The sequence below is a fragment of the Lacerta agilis genome, chromosome 3 (genome assembly GCF_009819535.1).
Source record: "Lacerta agilis isolate rLacAgi1 chromosome 3, rLacAgi1.pri, whole genome shotgun sequence".
Lineage (NCBI taxonomy): Eukaryota > Metazoa > Chordata > Lepidosauria > Squamata > Lacertidae > Lacerta > Lacerta agilis.
Genome location: NC_046314.1, coordinates 50,232,540 through 50,258,829, shown reverse-complemented (window position 1 = coordinate 50,258,829; position 26,290 = coordinate 50,232,540). Strand labels below are relative to the sequence as shown.

At 39.1% G+C, this 26,290-nt stretch overlaps 1 protein-coding gene across 1 annotated transcript; it reads left to right on the top strand.

The window, feature by feature from the left end:
- HDAC2 (histone deacetylase 2) lies at positions 1 to 24,824 on the top strand. Its single transcript, XM_033143633.1, has 14 exons — positions 1 to 188; positions 9,596 to 9,708; positions 10,287 to 10,404; positions 11,620 to 11,694; positions 12,958 to 13,096; positions 13,780 to 13,921; positions 17,068 to 17,160; positions 17,255 to 17,363; positions 18,091 to 18,231; positions 20,367 to 20,475; positions 21,530 to 21,660; positions 22,826 to 22,981; positions 24,163 to 24,220; positions 24,449 to 24,824. Exons 1-14 carry the CDS (start codon positions 137 to 139, stop codon positions 24,477 to 24,479), a joined length of 1,467 nt encoding a protein of 488 aa, XP_032999524.1. The 5' UTR covers positions 1 to 136; the 3' UTR covers positions 24,480 to 24,824.
- The last annotated feature ends 1,466 nt before the right edge of the window (positions 24,825 to 26,290 follow it).

Genomic DNA, 26,290 nt, shown 5'->3' with positions numbered 1-26,290 from the left:
CGGGTCTTCCTGAGGCTGGCCCGGCTCTGGCGTCCCTGCTGCTGCTGCTGTTGCTGCCGCCGCCACCGTCGACGTAAATCCCGGCCCCTTCAAGCCTAGTCTCGCCCGGCCCCGGGTTTCCCCTCAGACAAGTCTCATGGCGTATAGCCAGGGAGGCGGCAAGAAGAAAGTCTGTTACTACTATGACGGTGAGGGGGGCGGGGCACGGCGCCGGTTTTTGTTGTGTTTTGTGTGTCGGTTGGGGTGCGTGGGAGCAAGAGCAGCTGTTTGTCTCCGCGCGCCTTCCCCTCCAGACCGCGCTTATTTCGCCGTTGGGAATGTTCGTTGGCTCCGTCCTCGCGCGCCCCAGCCCCCTCGGCAGCCCTTCGGCTGTCCTCGCGCGCCTTCTCGTTCCGGCGCACGCGCCGCCTCTCCTGCCCTCCCCCCTGTCCCTCCCCTCTTGCTTTTACCCATTGTGTCTGCAGGGGCTGCATCTGGGTTGGAAGGAAGGTGCTGAGCCCCTGGTTTCTTAAACCGCATCTACACCCCCCCCCCTTTAATTTTTGTACTGGGGGGAACATTTTCGCCTCATTCGAAACCCGCGCGCGTCTACTAACGAACGCTTTGCAAAAGGGGGTGAGGGGTGTGCGCCCAGCTCGGCCTAGCAACAAACCTCCTGGGAAGGGTCCCCATTTTGAGAGGTGGGGTGGATCCTGCTAAGCGTACTTCGAGCTGTGAACCAGTAGTGGGACTTGCGCGCGCAAGTAACTGCGTTGCGTTGAAAATCTTAAGGCCTCAACGTTGAATCCCTGAAAGAAGGTGCGAGACTGGCACGCTCTGGCCAAAGCTGAGAGCTCTTCACTGAGCCCCACCGCATTCTCATAGCTCCATAGAGCATCTTTCTTAAACACCTCACCCTGGTGAATACAGGTTGTCCCCACCATCCATTGGAACCCCATCACTAATACAGGAAATTGTTATTTTAATTGCAGTTAGGGGTTTATATTCTGGATTATTTAATTGGCGTATTATTTTGAACACTGTTATACTAAACCATGGTAGCCAAAAGAATGGTAAAGATTTAAAATTATGTAGTGGAGTGGCAATTATGTAGAAAAGTGACGATTCTACTCTTCTATGTTAAATTTAATAAAAATGAATTACTGTACTACAGCCATCAAGAAGCACAATGCGGGTGCGGGATGGCCCATGGGTACAGTGGACGCTCAGGTTGTGAATGTGATCCATGCGAGAGGCACGTTTGCAACCTGCAGCATCCGTAACCCGCAGCACCGTGTCTGCGCACGCGTGTGACGTAATTCGGCGCTTATGCGCGAAACCCGGAAGTAACCCGTTCCAGTACTTCGGGTTCGGGGCGTCCATAACCTGAAAACACACAACACGTAGCAATCGCAACCAGAGGTATGACTGTATAAGGCAAACATTTGTAGTGGTACCTCGGTTTTGGAAGACCGTTCAGGAAACGTTCAAAAACCGAGGCACAAAGGGCAGTCTGCAAATTTAATAGAGAAAATTGGGGGGGGGGGGACTCAGTGGAAGCCATTTGACTTCTGAGGCATGTTCGAAAACAAGCATTTATTTCCAGGTTTTCGGCATTCGTAAACCGAAACGTTCAGCTTCCGAGATGTTCGAAAACCAGTGTACCACTGTATTAAACTTCAAATGCAACATGTAAATGTTTTGAACAGAGTGCATCTTCCTGGGCACTTAAGTAAAAGCAACCACTAATTTAAAGCAAGACTTTATTTCTCAACCACTTCTTTAGCAAAAAATAGGTTGCATGTTTCAGCTGTTAAGTTTTATTCTCAGTTTATTTGCTCTTAGACTTACAAACTGCAGATGTAAGGACATTGTAGGGGAACTTTATTTCTGCTTCACCAGGCTATCAACAAATAGACAGCAGAACATGCATCTATTGAAAATAATACAAGAAATTGAAGCATCCAGCCTATTGTGTGTGAGAGACAGAGACAGAAAAACCAAGAGGTTGTTGTATTTTTACCATTCTTCAAAAAACTAAGGGACGCATGTGGTGCTGTGGGTTAAACCACAGAGCCTAGGGCTTGCCGATCAGAAGGTTGGTGGTTCGAATCCCCGTGATGAGGTGAGCTCCCATTGTTCAGTCCCTGCTCCTGCCAACCTAGCAGTTCGAAAGCACGAAGTCCAAGTAGACAAATAGGTACCGTTCTGGCAGGAAGGTAAACGGTGTTTCCATGCACTGCTCTAGCTCGCCAGAAGCGGCTTTAGTCATGCTGGCCAACATGACCCGGAAGCTGTATGCCAGCTCCCTCGGCCAGTAAAGTGAGATGAGCGCCGCAACCCCAGTCTTATCTGCGACTGGACCTAATGGTCAGGGCTCCCTTTACCTTTACCAAAAAACTAATGTCACTTGTAATTTTTTCCTAAAGTACGTATATTGATTCTCAAAACTTGAATATATTGGATTTTTTTAAAGCAACAAATCTCTTGTCTAGCATGTGTGCAATCTTGAGTTTTTTGCATTGGAATTTAGGATTGTTCTAGATTACTTAACTTGTATGTTGATAAAGACTTGAAAGTTGTGAATGTTACCTATTTCTGGTAGAATATTTGCCTATGGGTGCTGTTTAAAGAACTAGTGATAGTGTCACTCTGATTTTTCCTGCTCACTCATCATATAGGTGCATTTTCACATCGATTTAACACAAAATTACCTTTAAAATGTTTGCTAGGTGGCATCTTGCATTGGAGACTCCAGAAATGTTTTTTTCAAACACATCCTTTATTTGTTGGCACTGTGGCTCTAGTAAGGTAGACAATATACACTTGCAGGGATACACAGTTTTTCTCAATTCAAAAATGTTAGGGACCTCCTAGAGATGTTGATCCCACTGGATCTGGTGGTGGTGATGTCAGCTGAATTGAGTAGGAGGGTTGAATTAATCTGCAGTTTTTTAATGACTACAAAATCTGGATAGCTCAACATTGAGGAACGGGGAAACGCCATTCATTATACATTGGGGGCAATTATTGGTCACACATCAGCAGGCAAGTTTAAAACTGGCTGCAGTTATTTTAAGATGAAATCAAGTACACAGAAAAGATTACTACCTCACAAATAGATTCGTTATTGTGCAGAAATATGTTTGCTGGGATTAATTAGGGTGATCTCATGAAATTATTAGGGCTCATTATTTGCATAAATATAAAAAAATTGCATTTTATATAAAAATAAAAAAATAAAAAATGAAGAAATAAAAAGGGCTTCCAATTCTCCGACAGTTATGCATATAAATATGCAAAATATGCAAAATATTTACTCCAAGATGATATCCAGCTGTTCCTCCTTCTGCTAGGTGATATTTTCCCAGTCTTCAAATCTAGGCATCTCAAGTTCATCCATTTTTCCTTCCACACAAGAAGCCTAAAAGGGCTTCTCCAGTTATTAATATCAATAAATGTCAACAATAGTCTTCCTCCAGTCCAGCAAAACAACTTTGCCTCCAGTGTTGAAAAACAATAAATCCTCCGTCTTCATTTACACAGGAGTCTATTCGCTGTGGTCATCAAAACAGCAATCCATAGTTATTTCCACATTGTATATTCATCAATTCACACCCAGTTCCATATATTCCAGTCTTATTTCCTGTCAGCTGTGATTTTCCATCTGATTTAGAACAAAGAGATTCTTTTCACAATCACTTCTTCCATTCTTTTTCCAGAAGTGTTACAAGAGGCTTGATCGTTTTCCTCTCTTCATTCACTCAAAATGTATACAGAATCCTTTCTCAGCTCTATCTCTGCCAACCCAGAATATTTCTTAATCTCTCCATCCATGGTTGCATTCCACTCTTCCAACTTCATAATTCCACCATTAATGATAAGAACCATTGGACTGTTTCACTCCTCCAGGCACCTATTTGGAGGGTCCTCTCCATTTCACCATCTACTGCTTCAGTTTTACCATTCCACTCCTGTTTTGGTAGTCCGCCATCAATATTATTTCCCAAAGGTTCTGTGCCGCCTTTAGCCTTATTTTTCTCTGGTCCATTTTCATTCACTAATTTATGCATCACCAGCTCTGAGCTCTTTCAGTTGCACACACAGCAGTTGCTGCACGATGCCAACAGTAAATGGGGTATCTAACTGTATTTTTGCCATACTGAGTATTCTTGGTCTTATTAATAATTCTTATTCTTCAAAAAATTACAGTCTTTGCTTTACGCCTGAGTCCCCTGGCTTCTTATCAGAATGCATTCACTTCATTCCTCTCACATGGCAGCATATGTTAGCTTCACTTTTGCAGCTGGCACTTTCACTAGAGGGATGGAGGATTAAAAATAAAAAGGTAAAAACTTGAAACAGTTAGCCATTTAAAACCTTTCTTGGGCACAGACAATTAAAACATGCTTGCTTTCAGCCTTTTAATTTAATTATTGTGTCTTCATAAGCTCATTTTAAAGTTCTTAATGAACACTGCAGGGTCAGTTTAAAAAGTTACATATTGTAGCATCCTGGGGTACAATATCAGCGGATGCTTCCAGGAAACCCAGAAGTAGTGAATGAGGGCAGTAGTTTTTCCCTTTCAGCCCCCAAGCCCCAGTTGCTGGGTTTCAGTACCTTGCTACCTCTGCAGTTATTAAATTAATTTTAATTGTTAATAAATTTGTTACATATTTTATGTTTATTATTTATTTTAATTTATCTTCCACTTCATATCAACAGAAAAAACCCCCCAGCTATTATCAAAAATACAATAAAAATTTCACATTCAGAAACAAAGAACATTAATACTATTACGAATCATCATACTTTCACATTTCCCTGAGACGGGAGTATGAACATGCTCAGAATGTGGGCTTGGGAGAGCACATCCTAGTTTGAGATTCTGTCTTGCCATCAATATGCTAGCTATAATAATTAGAATAGGATTTCAGTCCTAAATGCATCTACTTGGGAAATGATTCTTAAGCAAATATGCTTGGATCATATTAAATATATAACCACCATTTAAGTGATTCTTTTCACTGAGAGAATGGATAGAATTGGGGAATCTGATAGTTATGCTCAGTGGGAGCTGGGTGAAGAAAGGATATACTCAGTACTTTGCACACTCTGAATGGACAGTTTTGGGGTAGATAGCTGTGCATTTCAAAGTTTGACTAGTGCAGTTAATCTGCTTTGCAGAGACAGAAGCTTTTCAGCCTAGTATAAATTTCTAAAATGCTGCCAAGAAAGGCAGAATGGTGGTTGCAGCAGCCTTCTTTGTTGCTCACTCTTCTTTGTTTAGTTTTCAACAGAGGAGAAAATAGTCCTTAGTAGGGAGAGCTATTTGTGAACTGAGATTTGGTTTTTATAGGCGAAAGATAGTGTTAAAATCTTGTGTGTCCAGTACTTTGTAAGAATACATGGAGAATGCATCCTGATTTTCATACATTAAATAATGTGTTCAATTGTTGTGTTTGTCACTAATCTTGTTAAACGGAAGTCCAAATATTTGATTTCAGATATTAAACTATTTTCAAAAAGGGGGAAAGAGAAGACCCAAACAATTACCGGTACCGCCCAGTCTGCCTGACATCAATACCAAGAAAGATTCTAGAGCAGATCATTAAGCAAACAGTCTGTGAGCACCTAGAAAGGAACGCTGTGATCACTAAAAGTCAGCATGGGTTTCAGAAAATAAATTATTTCAGAATAAATTATTTTAATTTATCTTCCACTTCATATCAACAGAAAAAACCCCCAGCTATTATCAAAAATACAATAAAAATTTCACATTCAGAAACAAAGAACATTAATACTATTACGAATCATCATACTTTCACATTTCCCTGAGACGGGAGTATGAACATGCTCAGAATGTGGGCTTGGGAGAGCACATCCTAGTTTGAGATTCTGTCTTGCCATCAATATGCTAGCTATAATAATTAGAATAGGATTTCAGTCCTAAATGCATCTACTTGGGAAATGATTCTTAAGCAAATATGCTTGGATCATATTAAATATATAACCACCATTTAAGTGATTCTTTTCACTGAGAGAATGGATAGAATTGGGGAATCTGATAGTTATGCTCAGTGGGAGCTGGGTGAAGAAAGGATATACTCAGTACTTTGCACACTCTGAATGGACAGTTTTGGGGTAGATAGCTGTGCATTTCAAAGTTTGACTAGTGCAGTTAATCTGCTTTGCAGAGACAGAAGCTTTTCAGCCTAGTATAAATTTCTAAAATGCTGCCAAGAAAGGCAGAATGGTGGTTGCAGCAGCCTTCTTTGTTGCTCACTCTTCTTTGTTTAGTTTTCAACAGAGGAGAAAATAGTCCTTAGTAGGGAGAGCTATTTGTGAACTGAGATTTGGTTTTTATAGGCGAAAGATAGTGTTAAAATCTTGTGTGTCCAGTACTTTGTAAGAATACATGGAGAATGCATCCTGATTTTCATACATTAAATAATGTGTTCAATTGTTGTGTTTGTCACTAATCTTGTTAAACGGAAGTCCAAATATTTGATTTCAGATATTAAACTATTTTCAAAAAGGGGGAAAGAGAAGACCCAAACAATTACCGGTACCGCCCAGTCTGCCTGACATCAATACCAAGAAAGATTCTAGAGCAGATCATTAAGCAAACAGTCTGTGAGCACCTAGAAAGGAACGCTGTGATCACTAAAAGTCAGCATGGGTTTCAGAAAAATAAGTCATGTCAGACCAATCTGATCTCATTTTTTGACAGAATTACAAGCCTGGTAGATGAAGGGAACGCTGTGGATGTAGCCTATCTTGATTTCAGCAAGGCCTTTGACAAGGTGCCCCATGATATTCTTGTAAAGAAGCTGGTCAAATGCAGGCTAGACAATGCTACCATTCAGTGGATTTGTAACTGGCTGACTGACCGAACCCAAAGGGTACTCATTAACGGCTCCTCTTCATCCTGGAGAGAAGTGACTAGTGGGGTGCCACAGGGTTCTTTCTTGGGCCCAGTCTTATTCAACATCTTTATCAGTGACTTGGATGATGGGCTTGAGGGCATCCTGATCAAGTTTGCAGATGACACCAAATTGGGAGGGGTGGCTATCACCCCAGAGGACAGGATTACACTTCAAAATGACCTTAACAGATTAGAGAACTGGGCCAAAGCAAACAAGATGAATTTTAACAGGGAGAAATGTAAAGTACTACACTTGGGCAAAAAAATTGAAAGGCACAAATACAGGATGGGTGACACCTGGCTTGAGAGCAGTACATGTGAAAAGCATCTAGGAGTCTTGGTAGACCATAAACTTGACATGAGTCAACAGTGTGATGCAGCAGCTAAAAAAGCCAATGCAATTCTGGGCTGCATCAATAGGAGTATAGCATCTAGATCAAGGGAAGTAATAGTATCACTGTATTCCGCTCTGGTCAGACCTCACCTGGAATACTGTGTCCAGTTCTGGGCACCACAGTTCAAGAAGGATACTGACAAGCTGGAACGTGTCCAGAGGAGGGCAACCAAATGGTCAAAGGCCTGGAAACGATTCCTTATGAGGAACGGCTTAGGGAGCTGGGTATGTTTAGCCTGGAGAAGAGAAGGTTAAGGGGTGACATGATAGCCATGTTCAAATATATAAAAGGATGTCATATAGAGGAGGGAGAAAGGTTGTTTTCTGCTGCCTCAGAGAAGCAGACATGGGGCAGTGGATTCAAACTACAAGAAGATTCCACCTAAACATTAGGAAGAACTTCCTGACAGTAAGAGCTGTTCGACAGTGGAATTTGCTGCCAAGGAGTGTGGTGGAGTCTCCTTCTTTTGAGGTCTTTAAGCGGAGGCTTGACAGCCATCTGTCAGGAATGCTTTGATGGTATTTCCTGCTTGGCAGGGGGTTGGACTGGATGGCCCTTGTGGTCTCTTCCAGCTCTATGATTCTGTGATTCTAAACTGAAGTCCAAATATAAGTGTAGGCATCATTTTTCCAGGTATAACATTACTTAGCTCAGTATATTTCCTCCTCTATTTTCTAAGTGATTATTCTGTTTTCTTTTAAGTTTGTGTGTTTATAGCTCCACTGATAGCAATGCCACAAGTTCCTCATCTGTGGTGTGCTTCGGACAGCACTGTACAGGTGCACTTGAGTTGGCGACTCAAAAGCTCTCTTCAAATAAATTGGATGGGGATGCTTAACTTCTCCCTTGTCTGCAAGAAGTAGAGTGCTGCTTAAAGGAGAGTTGCTTTTTTGCCACTTTCTTGGGCAAGATAGTCCTTGTCTCCTGGTGGAAGTGTGCCCAGAATCCATTGCTCTATACTACTTTAGAAAGTAGTATTACCAACTCATGGACTACTATGGCCAGCTTATCCCTGTCCTGAAATGTTTGCAGCTTGAGAACCAGGCAGAGCTTATAAAAAAGGAGAAAAGACTTTAGTTGTTTGTTGATTTTAGATTAAGTGTATGTGACCAGAATTCCTTATATTAGTACAATTTCTGCATGCAGCCAATCTTCAATTTATGCAAAATCTTTTTTGTAGTGGTTATGTGTTGAATCTTTTGATGTTGCTCTTTTTTATTATTTTCCCACACTGATGGTAGGTAATACTGTGTTTAGACTGAAATTCTAACCTCACTTACCTAGGAAACAGATTTGGTAGGACAGTTGCTATATTTTGGCTTGTTAATACCTCCAAAAGTAGGTGATTTCATTGTAAAGTTCTAGTCTGAAGCTATCTGTATTCAACTCAGATGATTTGATTTAAAAGACAAAGGACCTATCTAAATGGAGAAGATGGTGTAACTTTAACTCTGACAGCTAATATTTAAAAACAAAACGCATATTAAGGTGCAAAGGTAGTGGAGTTTTTTCCCACCTAGCTGCTTTCCCCAGGCAACGAGGAGATGAAATGCAAAACTGATTATTGGTGAATTGCAGAAGTGCACTTCTAGTTTTTATTTCTCTTATTTCTTATTTCTCTTAAGCACAGTTGCCTTATATGTGAAATAATGAACAGTTTGCCAAGACAAGTAATAATCCCTGTCTAATATCCATCCATTTCCTGTATGTGCAAATCAGACATAATCACTTATCAGCTTTCCTTGTGCTATTAGGGGAAGGAGACCATTGCAAGAATGTGAGAGTCTTGCCTGGAAATGTGAAACGTGTCTTAGAGCACCTGTGTAGCTGTAGATTGCGTTAAGAAACCATCATTTGTTATAATCACCAACTACAGTAATACCTCCACGAACGTCCGCCTTGTCTAGCGTCCATTCTGGCGAACGTCCGCAGCAAACCCGGAAGTACCAGAATGGGTTACTGCCAGGTTTGCTTCTCATGCATGCACAGCACCACAAATCGCTCCACATGCATGTGTAGACACGGTGCTTTGCCCTGCGTCCTTTTCGGCTAGCGACCGGGCGTCCAGAACGGTTCCTAGCTGCAAAACAAGGTAACTGTATGGTTCTTCCCTACATCCTTTGAGATGCAAAGGGAGGGCACAGTCTTACTGAAGGAATAGTCACCAAAGCAGCCTGCCATTATGACTAGTGATTGTATTGTGAATCCCTGTTCTAGAGAGTGAACTTAGTTAAGTAAAGCCAGAAAAAGTGATCATTACATTTTCAAGCATGACTCTTTTGCTTTCTTTTAGGTGATATTGGGAACTATTATTATGGACAGGGGCACCCAATGAAGCCTCACAGGATTCGCATGACACATAACTTGTTGCTAAATTATGGCTTGTACAGAAAAATGGAAATTTATGTGAGTATACATTTACAGTTTGGTCACTTGAAAGTTGATGAGCACTGAAGAGACTATATTTTCCTAAGATTCCTAAGAATTCACTTCAACACTTTCTTTGTTGTAGAAAATCCTCTGGCTGATTCTGATGTAACATTTTTCTTCCAAAGAAGAACACAAACTCAGCCTGGGTCAGATGGTTAGAGTGTGGTGCTGATAATGCCAAGGTTGCAGGTTTAATCCCCATATAGGAGAGCTGTATATCCCTGCATTGCAGGGGGTTGGACTAAATGATCCTCAGGGTCCCTACAATTCTATGAAACCTATGAGTACCTGTGAAAATGCCATATAAGGAAACAAAATTCACAAGCATTTGGTGTTCAGATATCTCCTGGATGGAAAACATGATATGGTTACAGTAAAATATATACAATAAAGTGTTTTCTGTTTATAATGTGTTGTTGAGCCAAAGCTGAAATATTTTAAAATATTTCAGCAAGTTTCAGCTTAACCTGATCAAATCTGTTTGAAGTAAAGTACTTGAAATACTACTGCTTTTTCTTCTGTCTCAGATCAAATTCAGTCTGTTTCTTTTCCAGCGGCCTCACAAAGCTACAGCAGAAGAAATGACGAAATACCACAGCGATGAGTACATAAAATTTCTTCGCTCAATTAGACCTGACAATATGTCTGAATATAGCAAACAAATGCAAAGATGTAAGTCTATTGCTAAACTAACTAGTTTCCCTCAGTTTCCCACCTTGTTTTGGGAACTTGATCTGTTAAGATGGAAAGTATTATATTATCTATTTTACTGTAACGTGCAGAACCCTGTCTATATGATGTTTAATCATTTTGAGTTGTTAGTTGTTGGCTATAATGGTTATAACATTCAGGCTTGTTTAGATGTAATGCTGCCCAGTTACCAAACCATAGTTTGATAACTGAGTCATATTGCACATGATTCTTTCCCTAGGAGTTGCACACGTCTCCCTTTTCTTCTTAGGGGATAGTTACTGCTAACCATAGTTAGCTTTTACACCAGAGGTGGAAATCAGCTTCTAATTTCATTCTCTAGTTTCAAAGCTATATATCTGAATTGGACCATAGTAACAGGTGTGCCACATGTATTAAATTAAACTAGTGTAATTTTCTGTCCCAAAATTTAGAACATTAGATAGCATGAAGAAAAGCTGTAATATTTATCTTTTCAATAAACTTGTACTTTCTTCGATTTCTGAACATTGATTTCCATTATGAATTCTAAATGACAGCATAACTTGCAAGAGAATTGCATTTTACTAGTTGGATAACTATTTGCTCAGTTTAGACCACCTATAGTATCTTAATTGGTAATTGTCCTTTTGCTGAAACCTTTTAAGCCATAATTTGACATATAGTGGTGCTGTAAATTTAGGCATACAGTCAGCTACAAACTGCTCTGAATCCATAAAAGCATATTTAAATATACTTAATTGACAAAAAATGTGTGTACCAAGTTTCACATCTGTGGTAATGGTTAGGTTAAGTTTTGAAAAATACCTCTGTTCTAAGGTTTTGGTTTTCATTTTAAAGATAGTGTTGGGCATTTAATGGATCAAAAATTATTTGATACATGTCACTGGTCAAGTAATAGACATTTAGCATTATTTTTTTAGAAAAATACACACACACACACACACACACACACTCAACATCAGCAAATTGAATGATTAACAAACAGTGAAATACGTTTTGTAAAAAAGTATTGAAACCTATGGTGTGGCCACATTTGAGATAATGCTACCAATGCAGAGGTGTTCTTTTTTCATTGAACATTTGATAATGTTTAGTCCATTGACCAGCATGCTATACTTTTTTTTTAAAAAAAAAGATTATATACACACTTACGTAATAATACATTTAAGGATAAATAAAACTTGTCTTGTATAGTTAACGTGGGGGAAGACTGTCCTGTGTTTGATGGGCTGTTTGAGTTCTGTCAGCTGTCAACAGGAGGCTCTGTGGGTAAGTATATCCTAATGTTTCCCTGGAGTTGTTAATTTTTAAAAGGCTGTACCTGTTTTTTTCAAACATTACCCATGAGACAACTTTTATAGCTCTTGTGGAAATCAATGAGGGAGAAAGAATTTAATAGAAATATAAAGTGAAATGTTTAATTAAAAGAAAATGTTGCTATCAGTAGCTACTAGGCATGATGGATATGCACTACCTCCAGTATCAGAGTCCATATGCGCCTGAATGCCAGTAGCTGGGGGTCATGAGTCAGAGAAGTTTAATGCACTCATGTCCTGCTTCTCTGCTTCCCCTAGACCAGGGGTCAGCAAACTTTTTCAGCGGGGAGCTGGTCCACTGTCCCTCTGACCTTGTGGGGGGCGGACTATATTTTTTTTGGGGGGGGGGATGAACGAATTCCCATGCCCCACAAATAACCCAGAGATGCATATTAAATAAAAGCACACATTCTACTCATGTAAAAACACCAGGCAGGCCCCACAAATAACCCAGAGATGCGTTTTAAATAAAAGGACACATTCTACTCATGTAAAAACACACTGATTCCCAGACCGTCCACAGACTGGATTTAGAAGGTGATTGGGCCGGATCCGGCCCCTGGGCCTTAGTTTGCCTATCCATGCCCTAGACATCTGGTTAGTCAATGTGAGAACAGAATGCTGGACTAGTTGGGCCTTTTATCTTTCAGCATCTCCCATTACAAATTAGTAGTTCATTCTGCTGCATGAATTGGTATATCCAACTGTAAAGGTAAAGGAACCCAGGACTCTTAGGTCCAGTCGCGGACGACATTGAGGTTGCAGCGCTCATCTCGCTTTACTGGCCGAGGGAGCTGGCGTACAGCTTCCGGGTCATGTGGCCAGCATGAATATGCCGCTTTCTGGCGAGCCAGAGTAGCGTGCGGAAACACCATTTACCTTCCCGCCGGAGTGGTACCTGTTTATCTACTTGCACTTTGACGTGCTTTTGAACTGCTAGGTTGGCAGGAGTTGGGACCGAGGAACGGGAGCTCACCCCGTCGTGGGGATTCGAACCACTGACCTTCTGATCAGCAAGCCCTAGGCTCTGTGGTTTAACCCACAGCGCCACCTGCGCCCCATATCCAACTGTAGAAGTGCCTAAAAATAATTAAAATCCAGGCTGTACCACAATGTCTTGCATTGAAGCTCTCTCTCACTTTTCTTCTTTTTGGCAAGACATACTGTCTACCTTTTTCATTCCTTACCTGCATTTTTCTCCACAATGGTTCTTTAGCTGGAGCAGTAAAATTAAACAGACAACAAACAGACATGGCTGTTAATTGGGCTGGAGGACTTCATCATGCCAAGAAGTCAGAGGCATCAGGTTTCTGCTATGTCAATGATATTGTGCTTGCCATTCTGGAATTACTAAAGTAAGTTCATGTTGGTGCTATATGCACAACTTGTCTTCTAGAAATGTTAAAAATATAGGCTGTGTATTGGCTTAATCTTATATATTTACCAGAGGACTAGTGATCGTTGTTCCTTGGTCGTTTTAAATTAAATTATGTGTGTTCGTATGTGTGTGCACGCATGATGTAAATCACAAAACCCTTTTTGTTCTAAATAGCTTACTGATCAATCCAGATTCTGGCTGGAGAGCAAGCATCAGGACCAAATAAAGCAGCAGAATTATTGTTCCATCTGAAGCCTTGCCCAGGGCAAATAGTGAGGGGATTCAGGCTTTGGGGGTTTCTGGGGGGACATTGTTGATGCATGAGCAGTAGTCTGGTGCATCAAAGGTACCCTAATTTGGTCCCTCTCCGGGAGCTAAACAAGTGTAATTTGCAGATAATTTTATGTTTATTAATGAGCTGTCAGTACGACTATACACACTTACCTTCCTGGTTCTTGATACTGTGTTATTATTCACATAGTTTTAAGCATTATATTGGAAAAGGGAGAACAGTTCTGTATATATGTAGTCATGCTGCTTTATATATCTGATTTTGTCTGGGGATAAATCTGGCACCAGATAAACTTCTTGAAAGGTAAGTAGTGAGTTTTATTGGTACTGCTCAAGTAAAGTCTCTCTCTCCCTCCCCTCTCCCTCCAGATACCACCAAAGAGTATTGTACATTGATATTGATATCCATCACGGTGATGGCGTTGAAGAAGCATTTTACACAACAGATCGTGTAATGACAGTATCATTCCATAAATATGGTGAATATTTCCCTGGCACAGGCGATTTGAGAGTAAGTTCAGATATGAGGTTACCATTTGATTAAAGTAGCATCTTGCAAATGTTATATTTAAGCCTGGTTATCAAGTTAACAATTTTAATTTAATTAGTTTTTATCCTTCCTTCTGAAGGACACTTTGAATTGATCAGGGTGAAAAAAGGCTAACTCTTAACTTGATGAATCCGATTCTATATATGGTGTCTTTTTCATCTTAATTACAGTATTTTTTTCCTACACTCATTGGGCTATTATGTAAACAATGTGTGTTGCCCCTGAGTGGCATAGTACTGCAACATTGGAATGAATGACCATTTTGGTAACTAGGGTAACTTTTTTCTTGTCATTTTATATCTGACATCCATTTTGCTAATCTAAAAACTATCTTCAAGAGTAGATCTGAGTTTCTTCTTCCCTCTTCCATCTCTTTTTCCTTTTTGTGCTTTTTAGATTGTACCGTGTTTCTCCTAAAATAAGACACCGTCTTATAATTTTTTTTCGCTCAACAAAACACAGTATGGCTTATTTTCAGGGGATGTCTTATTTTAACCGTGTCACATCGGTACGCTGCATAGCCATGCCTCTCCAGGCTGTTTTAATGGGAGGTACCACGTCACTATGGCTTATTTTCGGGGTATGGCTTATTTTTGGGGAACGGCTTATATTTTGCAAATGCATAGAAATCCTGCTATGGCTTATTTTATGGCCATGTCTTATTTTAGGAGAAACAGGGTAAGCCTGTGTCATTTTATTTTGATCTATAAACCATTCTGGGAGTGGGCAAAAATACTTTCAAGCATATCAGTGATGAGTAAGATAGGTATCATACAAAACGTCAAAATAGCTGAAAAAACCCCTGCCCAGCTTGCTAATAGTTACTAAAATGTCATTAAAAAATCACCAGTAATCATAGTTGAAACTTATCTAGAACATTACTATAGTAGAGATGCTTGCATTTGCATGATCACACAAAGTTGTTCATTAAAAATTCCTTTGCATAATATAATCCATAGTAACCATTTCTGTTGTTGCTAGCTGTGGTATTTCTTTCTTTTTTCAATAGAAATTAAATGTGCTAGGTTGGAGACAGCTTTTATATCTCAACCTGATTGGCCACAAGATGGTACTGTTGCTTCATGCTAAATGCAGGCCTCAAAAGAGCAGAAGCACAGACCTTAAACCAGGCTTTTCACCTGTCAAATACATGAAGGTTTAATTTCTTATTAAACCTAGTCTCCAGATAGCCTTAATAGTCTGTCCAGAAGGCAAATTCAGTTAATTTTGACATTAATATCTCAGCTAAATAGGAATATATTTGTCTGATTCCCATATTTTCCAAGACTTTTTTATTTTGTTTACTTGGAACATTGTGGGTGTCCTGTCTATCATGCAATATATAATATAATAACTATAATAATGTACTGTATAATACAAGAAAGTAAGCTTAAGTTGCTTACATGCCTTTTGTGTATGTTACAATGTACGCTAAGAGCACTGCGTGTTAATTCAGCTGTGTCTAGATAAAACCATTGTATGAGATTCTCTTAATAGCATTTTGTTTATTTATTTATTAAATTTGCATACTGCCCTTCATTCATAGATCTCAGGGTTGTTCACAACATAAAAATACACTATAAAAACACAAAATACATAATAAAACAAGAACAAAAAGCAGCAACCACAAACAAATAAACACATTTAAAAGGGGTATATAAGTTGTTAATCAGCCAAAGGCCTGGTTGAAGAGGAGCATTTTTACCTGGCACCTAAAGGTGTATAATGATAGTGCCATCCAACCCTCCCCAGGGAGAGCATTCCACAAATGGGTAGTCACTGCAGTAAAGGCCTGCCTCGTGTTGCCAGCCTCATGGCAAGAAGGCACACAAAGAAGGTCCTCAGGTGATGATCTCGGGGTTCAGGTAGGTTCATATGGGAAAAGGCGGTCCTTGAGGTATTGCGGTCCTGAGCCTCAATGCATTTCACAGTTTTGCTTCTTGTTGTGAAATAGTAAGGAAGGACACATGGTGATAAAAAGTGACTCCATAACAAGTTAGAGCTCCTCACTTGATTTGACACTTCTGGAAAGAGGTTGTTTGTATAAGAAACATTTTCATTGTATCGCTTTAAAAATCTGCTACTGTTTAGATATATAAAGCTTGTACTGAAGGAACTGCTGCAGTGTACTTTGTACTGTACCTCAAAAAACAAAGAAGACTGTTGCCCTGTACTAGCACAATTCTTGTAGCCAAACTGTATAAAACTTCATGCACCTGAAGTGGACCATGAAAGCTTCTGTCACAAAATATTCATTTATCCTTAAGGTACAATAATTGTGCTTCCCCGTAGAACAACATTGTAACTTCCTATTAGTAAATATGAAGAATATATTCAAACTGGAAACAATATGTCTTTTTAGCTACTGGTGTACTAAACAGACGTCGAAGGTCCTGTATTCTGTTTGGTTAAATCATGAATGTTGAAGCTGGTACAAAAAGGAATAAACTTCATGTGTTTCACTTAGTGAATTTTGGCACATTTCTTGTAGATATAATAACATGTGATTTTACGGAACTGACACAGCAGACCCATGATATTACTCCCCATCCCCAGGTAACTGGTTGTCTTTTAAAGCCAATCTACCCATATGTTTCTGTTTTATGCCATCCCCACTCTTGGTGCTACCCTATTTAAACCCCTGCAATGATTCTAAAACCATACTTTGGTGAGATTCAATAAAGTCATAAAATCCAAATTATACTTTTGGGTCTGATTCTTCTGTATTTTCACATGTCATCCTTCTGTTCTTTTGGACATACTTCCTTGTGCACTGATTTCTTCTACTGCACTGATCAAACAAATGTTTTATCTGAAGATTTAATGCTTTATCTGAAGATTTAACTTGAAGTATTGTTTGCTTCCCTGGGCTGCTTTGGGAAAAAGAATGAGATAAATTTAAATAATAAATATCTGGCACAGTTCTTATATATGCAGTATTGGTATTCATTTCATACTCAATATTTTTCAAATGTCTAGGTAGCATCTAAACTACTTTCAAACACTCTTGGCCACAAGTGGTCCAGTGGTAAACAACAAATGTGTATTGCCTTTTGATAGGAGTTTGTGATTTTTGTTTTTTTTCTTGTTTTCATGTTCTGTTATAGGACATAGGTGCTGGAAAAGGCAAATACTATGCTGTCAACTTTCCAATGAGAGATGGAATAGATGATGAGTCATATGGTCAGATATTTAAGCCAGTGAGTATATTCTAGATATACATATATATATATATTTAGAGATGCTTTTGTGAGGCTGCATAATAGGTTTACCATGATTTTTGCTTCTTTACAGATTATTTCCAAAGTCATGGAGATGTACCAACCTAGTGCTGTGGTGTTGCAGTGTGGGGCAGATTCACTGTCTGGTGACAGGCTGGGATGTTTTAATCTTACCGTCAAAGGTCAGAGAGCAAAACATCCCTGTAGAGTCACAGTTACATATGTTTTGGAAACAAGTACTGAATGCAGATTTAGTGGAATTTTTATTTTTAGTATTAGTTCTCTTGCAGCCATCTCTCTGGGCTGTATCTAATGCTGGGACTCCCCCCCCCCCCGGCCACACAGAAACACACTGGTGACTGTCAAGTATGCACCCTTTTGACCATAGTACATCTAAAGGAAGATGCGAAAAAGATGTTCCATGTCGATGACTTCATTTGCAGTGCTTCAGTTTTGTGTGATTTTAGGAAATAAGTTTAGATCTTAGTAGGCAGACATCACATGTAGAAATTCAGTGATGTTTATGTGAATAAGCTATTAAATATGGCATAATGTGTGATACAATATGGTCAATATTTTACTTTAATTAGATCAGTAATGTATTAAATGCATTCAATTTATGAATAGATTGCAAGAATTATTAAACTGAGTGTGGATCTGTTTGCCTTTATGACTCTTGCAAAAAAAAACCCAAAAACACTTGTGTAACTCAGTGCCATAAACAGAAGATCAGATTCCAAAATTGATATGATACCTTATCCTATTCTGGTTTTTTTTTTTTTGTTCTTGCATCTTTCAGTTGTGTTTAAGCTTGTTTTTCTAGAGCTGATGTTTCTGTATACAGAACTTAATTGTGTAATCTTGAAATGAATATAACTGTATGTCTTTATGGTTTGTTTGTTTTTTAAGGACATGCTAAATGTGTAGAAGTTGTGAAGACTTTCAACTTGCCTCTTCTGATGCTTGGAGGAGGTGGATATACCATACGGAATGTTGCTCGATGTTGGACCTATGAGACTGCTGTTGCCTTAGATTGTGAAATCCCTAATGGTAAATACTTGGAGGCAGGGTTTCCCAAACTGTGGTCCATGAACTTCATTCAAGTGGTCTAGAGCATGTCTGTAAAAATACATGAAAAGTCATACATTACGTAGCACAGTGTATTACAATTGCTACAACAAGCAGAAAAATCATTAAGTGGTCCACAAAGTCCCTCATGAAGTAGTTCATTGGGAGAAAGGGTTTAGGAGACACTGTTCTAAGGAGTATCGCAGGTTGCACCAGGGTTTAAGTTGTCTCCATATGAAGAATAAAATGTGACTTAAACTTTAGCTTGCCTTAGTCATCAGATCCCCTGTTTCAGTGGCCAGGGTGATTGCCTTTAGCAATGTGTTTGAATTCATAGGATATGCAAATGATACCCTTTGTATCTGGCATCTTCCCCATGTCATTCAGGTCTAGATTGATACCCGAAGTCCTGAATGAGACAACCATTATTTACCAGATAATGTCAAATTATTTTTTCTTTGAAATATACAGCCTGGAAATAGTGATGAATAACTAGGCAGAACATAGAAATTTTGTAAAATGTGGTGTCGGTTGCTGATTTAGTGTGGGGTGTTAAAGCAAAGAAATGAGTACAAAGAAAGAATACGTGACACTGTCAGAGCATAGTCCAAGCAAAGTCTCCCTGATTTTAGTGGTGCTAAGCACATGCTAAATCTTTCTCACTCAAATCAGTGGACTTAAAAGTGCATTAATTGAACTGTTAGTATTCTGTAACTGCAAATATATGTACAGTGGTACCTCTGGTTAAGTACTTAATTCGTTCCGGAGGTCCGTTCTTAACCTGAAACTGTTCTTAACCTGAAGCACCACTTTAGCTAATGGGACCTCCCACTGCTGCTGCGCCGCCAGAGCACGATTTCTGTTCTTATCCTGAAGCAAAGTTCTCAACCTGAAGCATTATTTCTGGGTTAGCGGAGTCTATAACCTGAAGCATATGTAACCCGAGGTACCACTGTATTGCAGTACAGTGTATCTTGCCATAGAGCCTATGCCAACCTGCTACAGAGGATTGGAGACTGACAGAAAAGACTTGTCTTACAGCATAACCATTCTTTGATCTACAGGGGATTTTGCTAATGGTTGAATCATTAAGAAGCAGGATATCTGTCTTAACTCATGTGGTTTCTGGCTCATTAACCAGACTCTTGGTAGCTTCGAATGGCTTACCTAGATGGGTGAACACAGATGTTTTAGAAAGCATTAATGAGATGCATAGAAATCTGCGTGGACCTTTTATAGATTGTATAAATGAGTAAGTGTATTTGGTGTGTTTTATTTAAACACAGTGTGTTATTTTCAACATAGTTTATTTTATTTTAAACTACTGTTTAAATAAGCCATGGTTTTAAACGCACAAGAGCTTTGCTCCTCCCAGCTCCTGATTGTGCTGTGCAAGGGAAGAAGCAAGTCAGAGTCTGGCTTGTAGTGAATGTGAACCCTGGACTCATGTTGGTTTCTCTCCAAACAAACCACAACCAGAAAGTGAAGATTTATTTATGGCTTACTGATTGTCTGCTTTGAGGAAGCGAAGCCTGGTTTCATGACAACCTAAAGTTAAGCTTGTTTCCTCTATTTCATTAAACCATACAATCATTTAAACTTTAATAAACATCAGATTTTCTACATCTTCAACATACTAGTAATTCATGGTGTGTGAAATACGCCAGTAAGTTGTTGTTGTTGTTGTTGTTGTTGTTACTAATTACCTACCTATCACCATAAGTGTAAAGCAACTTACAATCACAGAAACAAAAGGAGGCTTCATTTTTATACCACGGTGGAGCGTCTAGATTTCTGTTATAAAAGATAACTGTAGCACATTTAATCTTGAAAAAAATGTTCTTTCTTCCTTAGAATTCAGATTCTTCCTAATGTTTTTATTCTGGATCAGAAAATAATTTTGAATGTCTATTAAATATTTGAGAGCTGCCATATGCTGCATTGCATTCCTTTTGTCCATCAAGTTGAATTTATTCTTTTTTCAGCATTTAGTAGAAGAAAACAAAAGCTATGCTTTCAAACATAAAAAAATGCATACTATCATATCTGACCACTATAATCTGAAGAGCAAGAAGGCTGTTTTAAGAAGCTATTATTACTTGATTTTGTTTTAACAGAATTGCCATACAATGACTACTTTGAGTATTTTGGACCAGATTTCAAGCTGCATATTAGCCCTTCAAATATGACAAACCAGAATACCCCAGAATATATGGAGAAGATTAAGTGAGTATTAATGCCATAAAACACATAAATAATTTAACAATCTAAATCTTTGCAGTGGGTAAGGATCCATTTTCTTTTTTATGCTCAATATGAAGCAGGGAAATGGAGGGGTTAAAAGGTCCTGGGCTCTTGAAATAGCAGAATTACTGCTTTAAAAGCCAACAGGTGAAACTAGTAAGTCAAAGACTGTATTCAGTTAGTGTCCCTCTGTTGAAGAAAGGCTCTCTGATCAGTGAATGCTTCTGTCAATGGAAGGGGGAGAGGCACTTTTCACAAGTTCTCCCTGCAGCCTCCTGTGCCACCTCCCATGTCGTTCTAAAAGCTAGGCCAACCTTATGGAGCAGATTTCTGGGGCAGGAAAAAAGCAGGAAAAACCCCCAAACCTCATTCTTCTGATGGAAGCCTTTGCTTGATCAAATTATATTCTGTTGCTGGAGGGACATGGTTGGATAAACCCAAACCTGTATTTTAATGTTTCAGGGTTGTATCCAACTATGTCATACTCAGAGTAGACCCATTAATATTAATAGACTTAAGTATGATTTCATTAGATCTACTCCGAGCATGGCTTAGATGGCTATAGCTCTCAGTGCTTAATGGTTGGGAAAGGAAAACCTTTTTATCTTTCAAAATTTGGTACACATTGTTAAAATCATTTTTTTATTTTTGCAAAAGAGCTATTAAGTCTCAGTAAGCTCTTTTGTCAGCAGAAATGCAGGAAACATGATCAAATTATCACTATATGTTGCTTAATGTCATTATGGTTGCATTGAGCTTGAATGCCAGCTGTATGTTCTGAGAGTTAGTATTTTTTAAATGTGTGCACCTCTGACCATAGATGTTCTGTCTAACACATGTATTTCCTTTGGACACCATGGCTTGCCTTTTTCAAGAAAATTGCCCCTAGTCCTCTTGCTATGTAACTTTTCACCTTATTTTCCTACCATTACTAGGCAGCTGGGTATTTTTGTGAGGAAGAGAACTAAGAAACTCCCAACCTATTGAGAAGAAAGTTGTCTCATAACAACTTTTCCCTGGATTACTTGCCTTGCAGACAGCGTTTGTTTGAGAACTTGCGCATGTTGCCCCATGCCCCAGGTGTACAGATGCAGGCTATTCCTGAAGATGCTGTTCATGAAGACAGTGGTGATGAAGATGGCGAAGATCCAGACAAACGTATTTCTAGTAAGAATGGGCTAACATTAATACTGGGTGGATTGTTGAAAAAGTAATACTAAAGAAGGTGGAACAGAAGTGCCCCAATAAGTCAGATGGACATCTAAAATGACCATCCAGAAACAAATTGGCTTTAGTGCTTTGTGAGGAAGACAGCAATTATGTATCAGGACATGAAGACAGAAAGCCTGGGGAATAAACACAACTGGCAACCAAGGGGAAGCCACTTAATTTTTAAAGCCAATCTTGAAATCATATGAACTTATATAATTTGCTGTGCCATTTTTGTCATAGTTCTTAGATTTTACACTAAGCTTTTTAATTGGTTCTATCACTTTTGCTTCAGAAGAGGTTTCTGCTAACAAGACAGAGAATGTGATTTTTGCCTATTTCCCCAATGGTCCCCAGTCCTACTAAAAAATGATTCTGAAGCATTAGGGACTCTCTAGAGCAGATTTGGGAAGTGGGCACTGGGGGCTGCAGGATGGAGGGGGAATTGGCAAAAACTGCCTCCCATTCTCATTCAGCAAATGTTTGCCTTGTACCTGTTTAAGGGCACAAATTAGATACAAGGGCCTTACATATTGGACCAGTTCAATAAAATCACGAGACATTTCTGAGCATTTGAATTAGCCTAGAAATTCTGATTTTTACTTAGTTTCCAGGAAGGGAATAACTGAGTCAGGTTGACACTACAGGTGCTATTTTTCAATAGTAGCTTCTACTTTGGACTTTATATCCTGTTTATCTGTGAATGAGGACTGATGCTGCTTATATGTTGAAATTTCATGTCAGTAATACACGCTATTTCTACTGCATCTTTTGGCAAATAAGCGGCAAATTTTGCTTCAGGCCTGAATAAGAGCTAGAATACACGTTGCACTTATCACCAATACACTATTGAAACTGCAACCCCATTGTGAGTTCATTCCCCACCCACTCACTGTAGTGTAGAATGTCTTTCTTAACACAACTTTGCTGTCATATGGAAAGTTTTCATTATGGTTATGATCAATGCAGCAGGACTTCCTTTACTGATTCAAATTGCAGGGAAGAGTTGTTGTCACGAAATAACTTTTATTTATTTTTTGCCTTCTCATGGTGAGAGAAATGGAACACACAAGGAGGTGATCTTGGAGGAATCTGTTTTCTAATCCTATTCCCTTACTTCTAGTTCGTGCATCAGATAAGCGAATAGCCTGTGATGAAGAATTTTCTGATTCTGAAGATGAAGGGGAAGGTGGACGCAGAAATGTTGCAGATCACAAGAAAGGAGCAAAGAAAGCCCGACTAGAAGAAGACAAGAAAGAAACAGAAGATAAAAAAGCAGGTAAAAGTCTAAATCAGTATTTTTTCTTTCTTTTACTTTCCTTGTAGGCTATATTCCTAAGCATGTCATACTCTCCTGAAAACAAGTTATGAAAGTAATGGGGTTTGCTTCCAACTAAATATTGTTGAGGTTAGGTCAGACCTACTTAATTTATGGTGGTAAACTACCCATATTTGTTATACAGTGGTACCTTGGTTCTCGAACTTGTTCCTGGAGTCCGTTTGACTCCCAGAACGGTTCGAAAACCAAGGTGTGGCTTCTGATTGGCTGCAGGAGTTTCCTGCACTCAGTCGGAAGCTGAGCGTCAGACGTTTGGCTTCCAAAAAACGTTCGCAAACCAGAACACTTACTTCCAGGTTTGTGGCATTTGGGAGCTGATTTATTCGACAACTAAGCCGTTTGGGAACCAAGGTACCACTGTATTCATTATTCTGCAAAAACAGTTGGGGCATCAAACAGCTCACATGCCATGGTCCATAACTGTTGGTTTTCAGTGGTGTCCAAACTTTTTTCAAAGAGGGCCAGATTTGTTTACCCCAAAGCTGTTCAGCTTTTTTTAGGATTGAAGTTGTTGAGGATTTTACCACAGGAAATAAACTGCCACAGGGGCCGGATTAAACCGACTGGCGGTTTGGATTAGGCCCTCGAAACGGACTTTGGACATGCCTGCTTTAGTTTGAATCTAAGTTGTGCATTTCTGGATTAGGCTGTTGGTTGGAATGTTTATCTTTCTGAGAATATCTCTAGTTTAACCCTTTTAAAATATTCATTCTTTGTTTAAAACCTTTCACCTTCCAGGTGTTGTTAAACTACAACTCCCATCAGCCTCAGTCAGCATGGCCAGTAGTTGTAGTTCAGCAGCATGTGGCGGGCCAAAGATTCCACACACCTGTTTTGAAAGAACTGGCAAAGGTGCAGCTTCATTCAGATTCTTCTATCAGTGTTCATTTTCATTGTAATTTGTTAACAGTTAGTCAATAATAATAATAATAATAATAATAATAATAATAATTTTATTATTTGTATCCCACCCATCTGGCCAGGTCCCCCCAGCCACTCTGGGAGGCTTACAACAAATATTAAAATACATTAAAATATCACAGATTAAAAACTTCCCTAAACAGTTGTCAACAGTTGTCATTTGAAATTTATATAAACCTGCTGCTTTTAATTATTTTTAGACATTAAAGAGGAAGATAAATCCAAGGACAGCAGTGGTGAGAAAGCAGATACCAAAGGGTAAGTAAATTGTGGCCATCCTATAATGTGCCTGTTTCAGAACAGCCATTAACTTTGAAGTGTTACTTATGCATCTGTTATCCATTATGGATGACAATAAATCAGTGCCAATAGCTATTAAAGAATTTATAATGTGAGCAATGCAACCCTTACTGTTTTTAAATGAGCAGAGAATGGCATTAAATTGTGACCCATGTTAACAGTTGACTTTTTCCCTCCTCTGAACAGCACAAAGTCAGAACAGCTCAGCAATCCTTGAATGTAGAAGCTCACATCAATTAAAGGACACAATACAAAAGTGAGGGGGGGGGGGAGTTAAAAGGAACTTTTCATATGAGAAGAGACTCTTGATTTTCATTTTGTACTATTTGGCATGGAGCGTATTTATTTTCAAACAACTGTGTTTTTGTTTTTGGCAACTTGTATTGTGAGTTTTCTAATTATGATGCAAAATTTTGTTCCTTCCGCCAGGCTTTAAGTAATAGTATTCAAAATGGATGTGCTATTATGTTAGACGTCTAAATGATCTATTAAAATTTGCCTTTTCCTGAACTGATTTTACCCCTTTTTGTAATTATATCTTTATTAAAAAAAAATGTACTCAGCCGTCTTGTCCATCATTGCCTAGAAAACACATAAATGTCATGCTGTTAAGACTATTATGAAGAAGTATAGTGAATGTTGAAATTGCACTGAACTACATTGGACTCACAAAGAATGCTTTTTGTATAACTTTATTGGGGCAAATGAACGTTGTGTTGAGAGGTTACTTTGCATGGATAACTATTAGGAGATTACTTGTGAAAATCAAAGAATGACCTACCAACTAGAAAAAACATACCACTATCACTATATCACTCCCTCTATTAATATATAATAGTCAAGTGCTTGAGAACCCTGTTCTTGCAGTTCAAAACTGACAGCAAAGTGAGCTGTGTTGACCCTGGCTGGCAGGTTATGTTTGGCTTTGTAGCTCAGGTTGTACAGGCTTTTAGTGAATGAAGAACTACAGGGTTGTGTGTCAAACCATCAACCCATCGGGCCTCTTGCAATTCTTCCTCTTTTCTGTACCCCTGCCCTACCATCCAAATGCATCTTAGGTGGTAACAGTTGAGAATTCACCAGAGAAGTAAACATAAATACGTAGGAAGCAAGCTTGGCACAAAAATATTATGCCCTGTAAGGCTGCTTGCGTCATTTTAAACAATCTTCCTATAAAATTTGGATTACACTACTTGCATTTGTAAGTTGTATGTAGTTTTTGGCCTTACTTACTTCCCAGGTTGCTGCAAACTGATTTAAGAATAAAAATAGTGTTTAAAGGGTGTAGTGTTGATAGGACATGTTTTATAATCTGATTCTATGGTTTTCATATATGGGACAGGTTTCTGTTTTGGAAGGTTCAAGATTAAGTTTGAGTCTGTCTTTAATACACCCTGCCCATGAAGCTCCCTTCTTCCTCATTGACAGTACACTGATCTTCTGAAAAGTTTCATTTCTTTAAAGGCAAGAATAAAGGAGTGCACTCAACAATGACCTACAACAACATCAGCGCTAATTTTCCAGCTTCTGCTTGGTGATTACAGTTTTAAAGACTAGCATTCTGATTGGAATGTTAGCAATAAAACATTTTATTTAGGGAACTGATTCTAAAGCGTGCAAAGTGTCTGTAGCACTGAGAGTGCTTTATTTATTTAATAGAATTTGTATACCATTAGCAGGCTCTGAAAACGGTAAAGGTGTTTGCCTAATGTCAATGGGCAGAGAGTTCCATATTGTAGGTCAGGCATAGGCAAGCTCGGCCCTCCAGATGTTTGGGACTACAATTCCCATCATCCCTAGTTAACATGACCAGTGGTCAGGGATGATGGGAGTTGTAGTCCCAAAACATCTGGAGGGCCAAGTTTGCCTATGCCTGGTGTAAGTGCTGCCACACTGAAAGGTTGATGGACTGTACAGTAAGCATGCAGCACTTGTGGTTGAGTGAGCACACATACACACAAATTAGTAGCCCGTGTAACGATTTTCCACTTGGCACCTTTTTGAAATGCTTACTGCATCAAAATGCTT

Bases quoted from the DNA above. Each gene is read 5' to 3' on its own strand.
- HDAC2 (XM_033143633.1), top strand. From the start codon at position 137: ATGGCGTATAGCCAGGGAGGCGGCAAGAAGAAAGTCTGTTACTACTAT. The intron at 17,161-17,254 runs GTGAGTATATTC...GCTTCTTTACAG, and splicing joins ATGGTCAGATATTTAAGCCA to ATTATTTCCAAAGTCATGGA. The intron at 18,232-20,366 runs GTAAATACTTGG...TTGTTTTAACAG, and splicing joins AGATTGTGAAATCCCTAATG to AATTGCCATACAATGACTAC.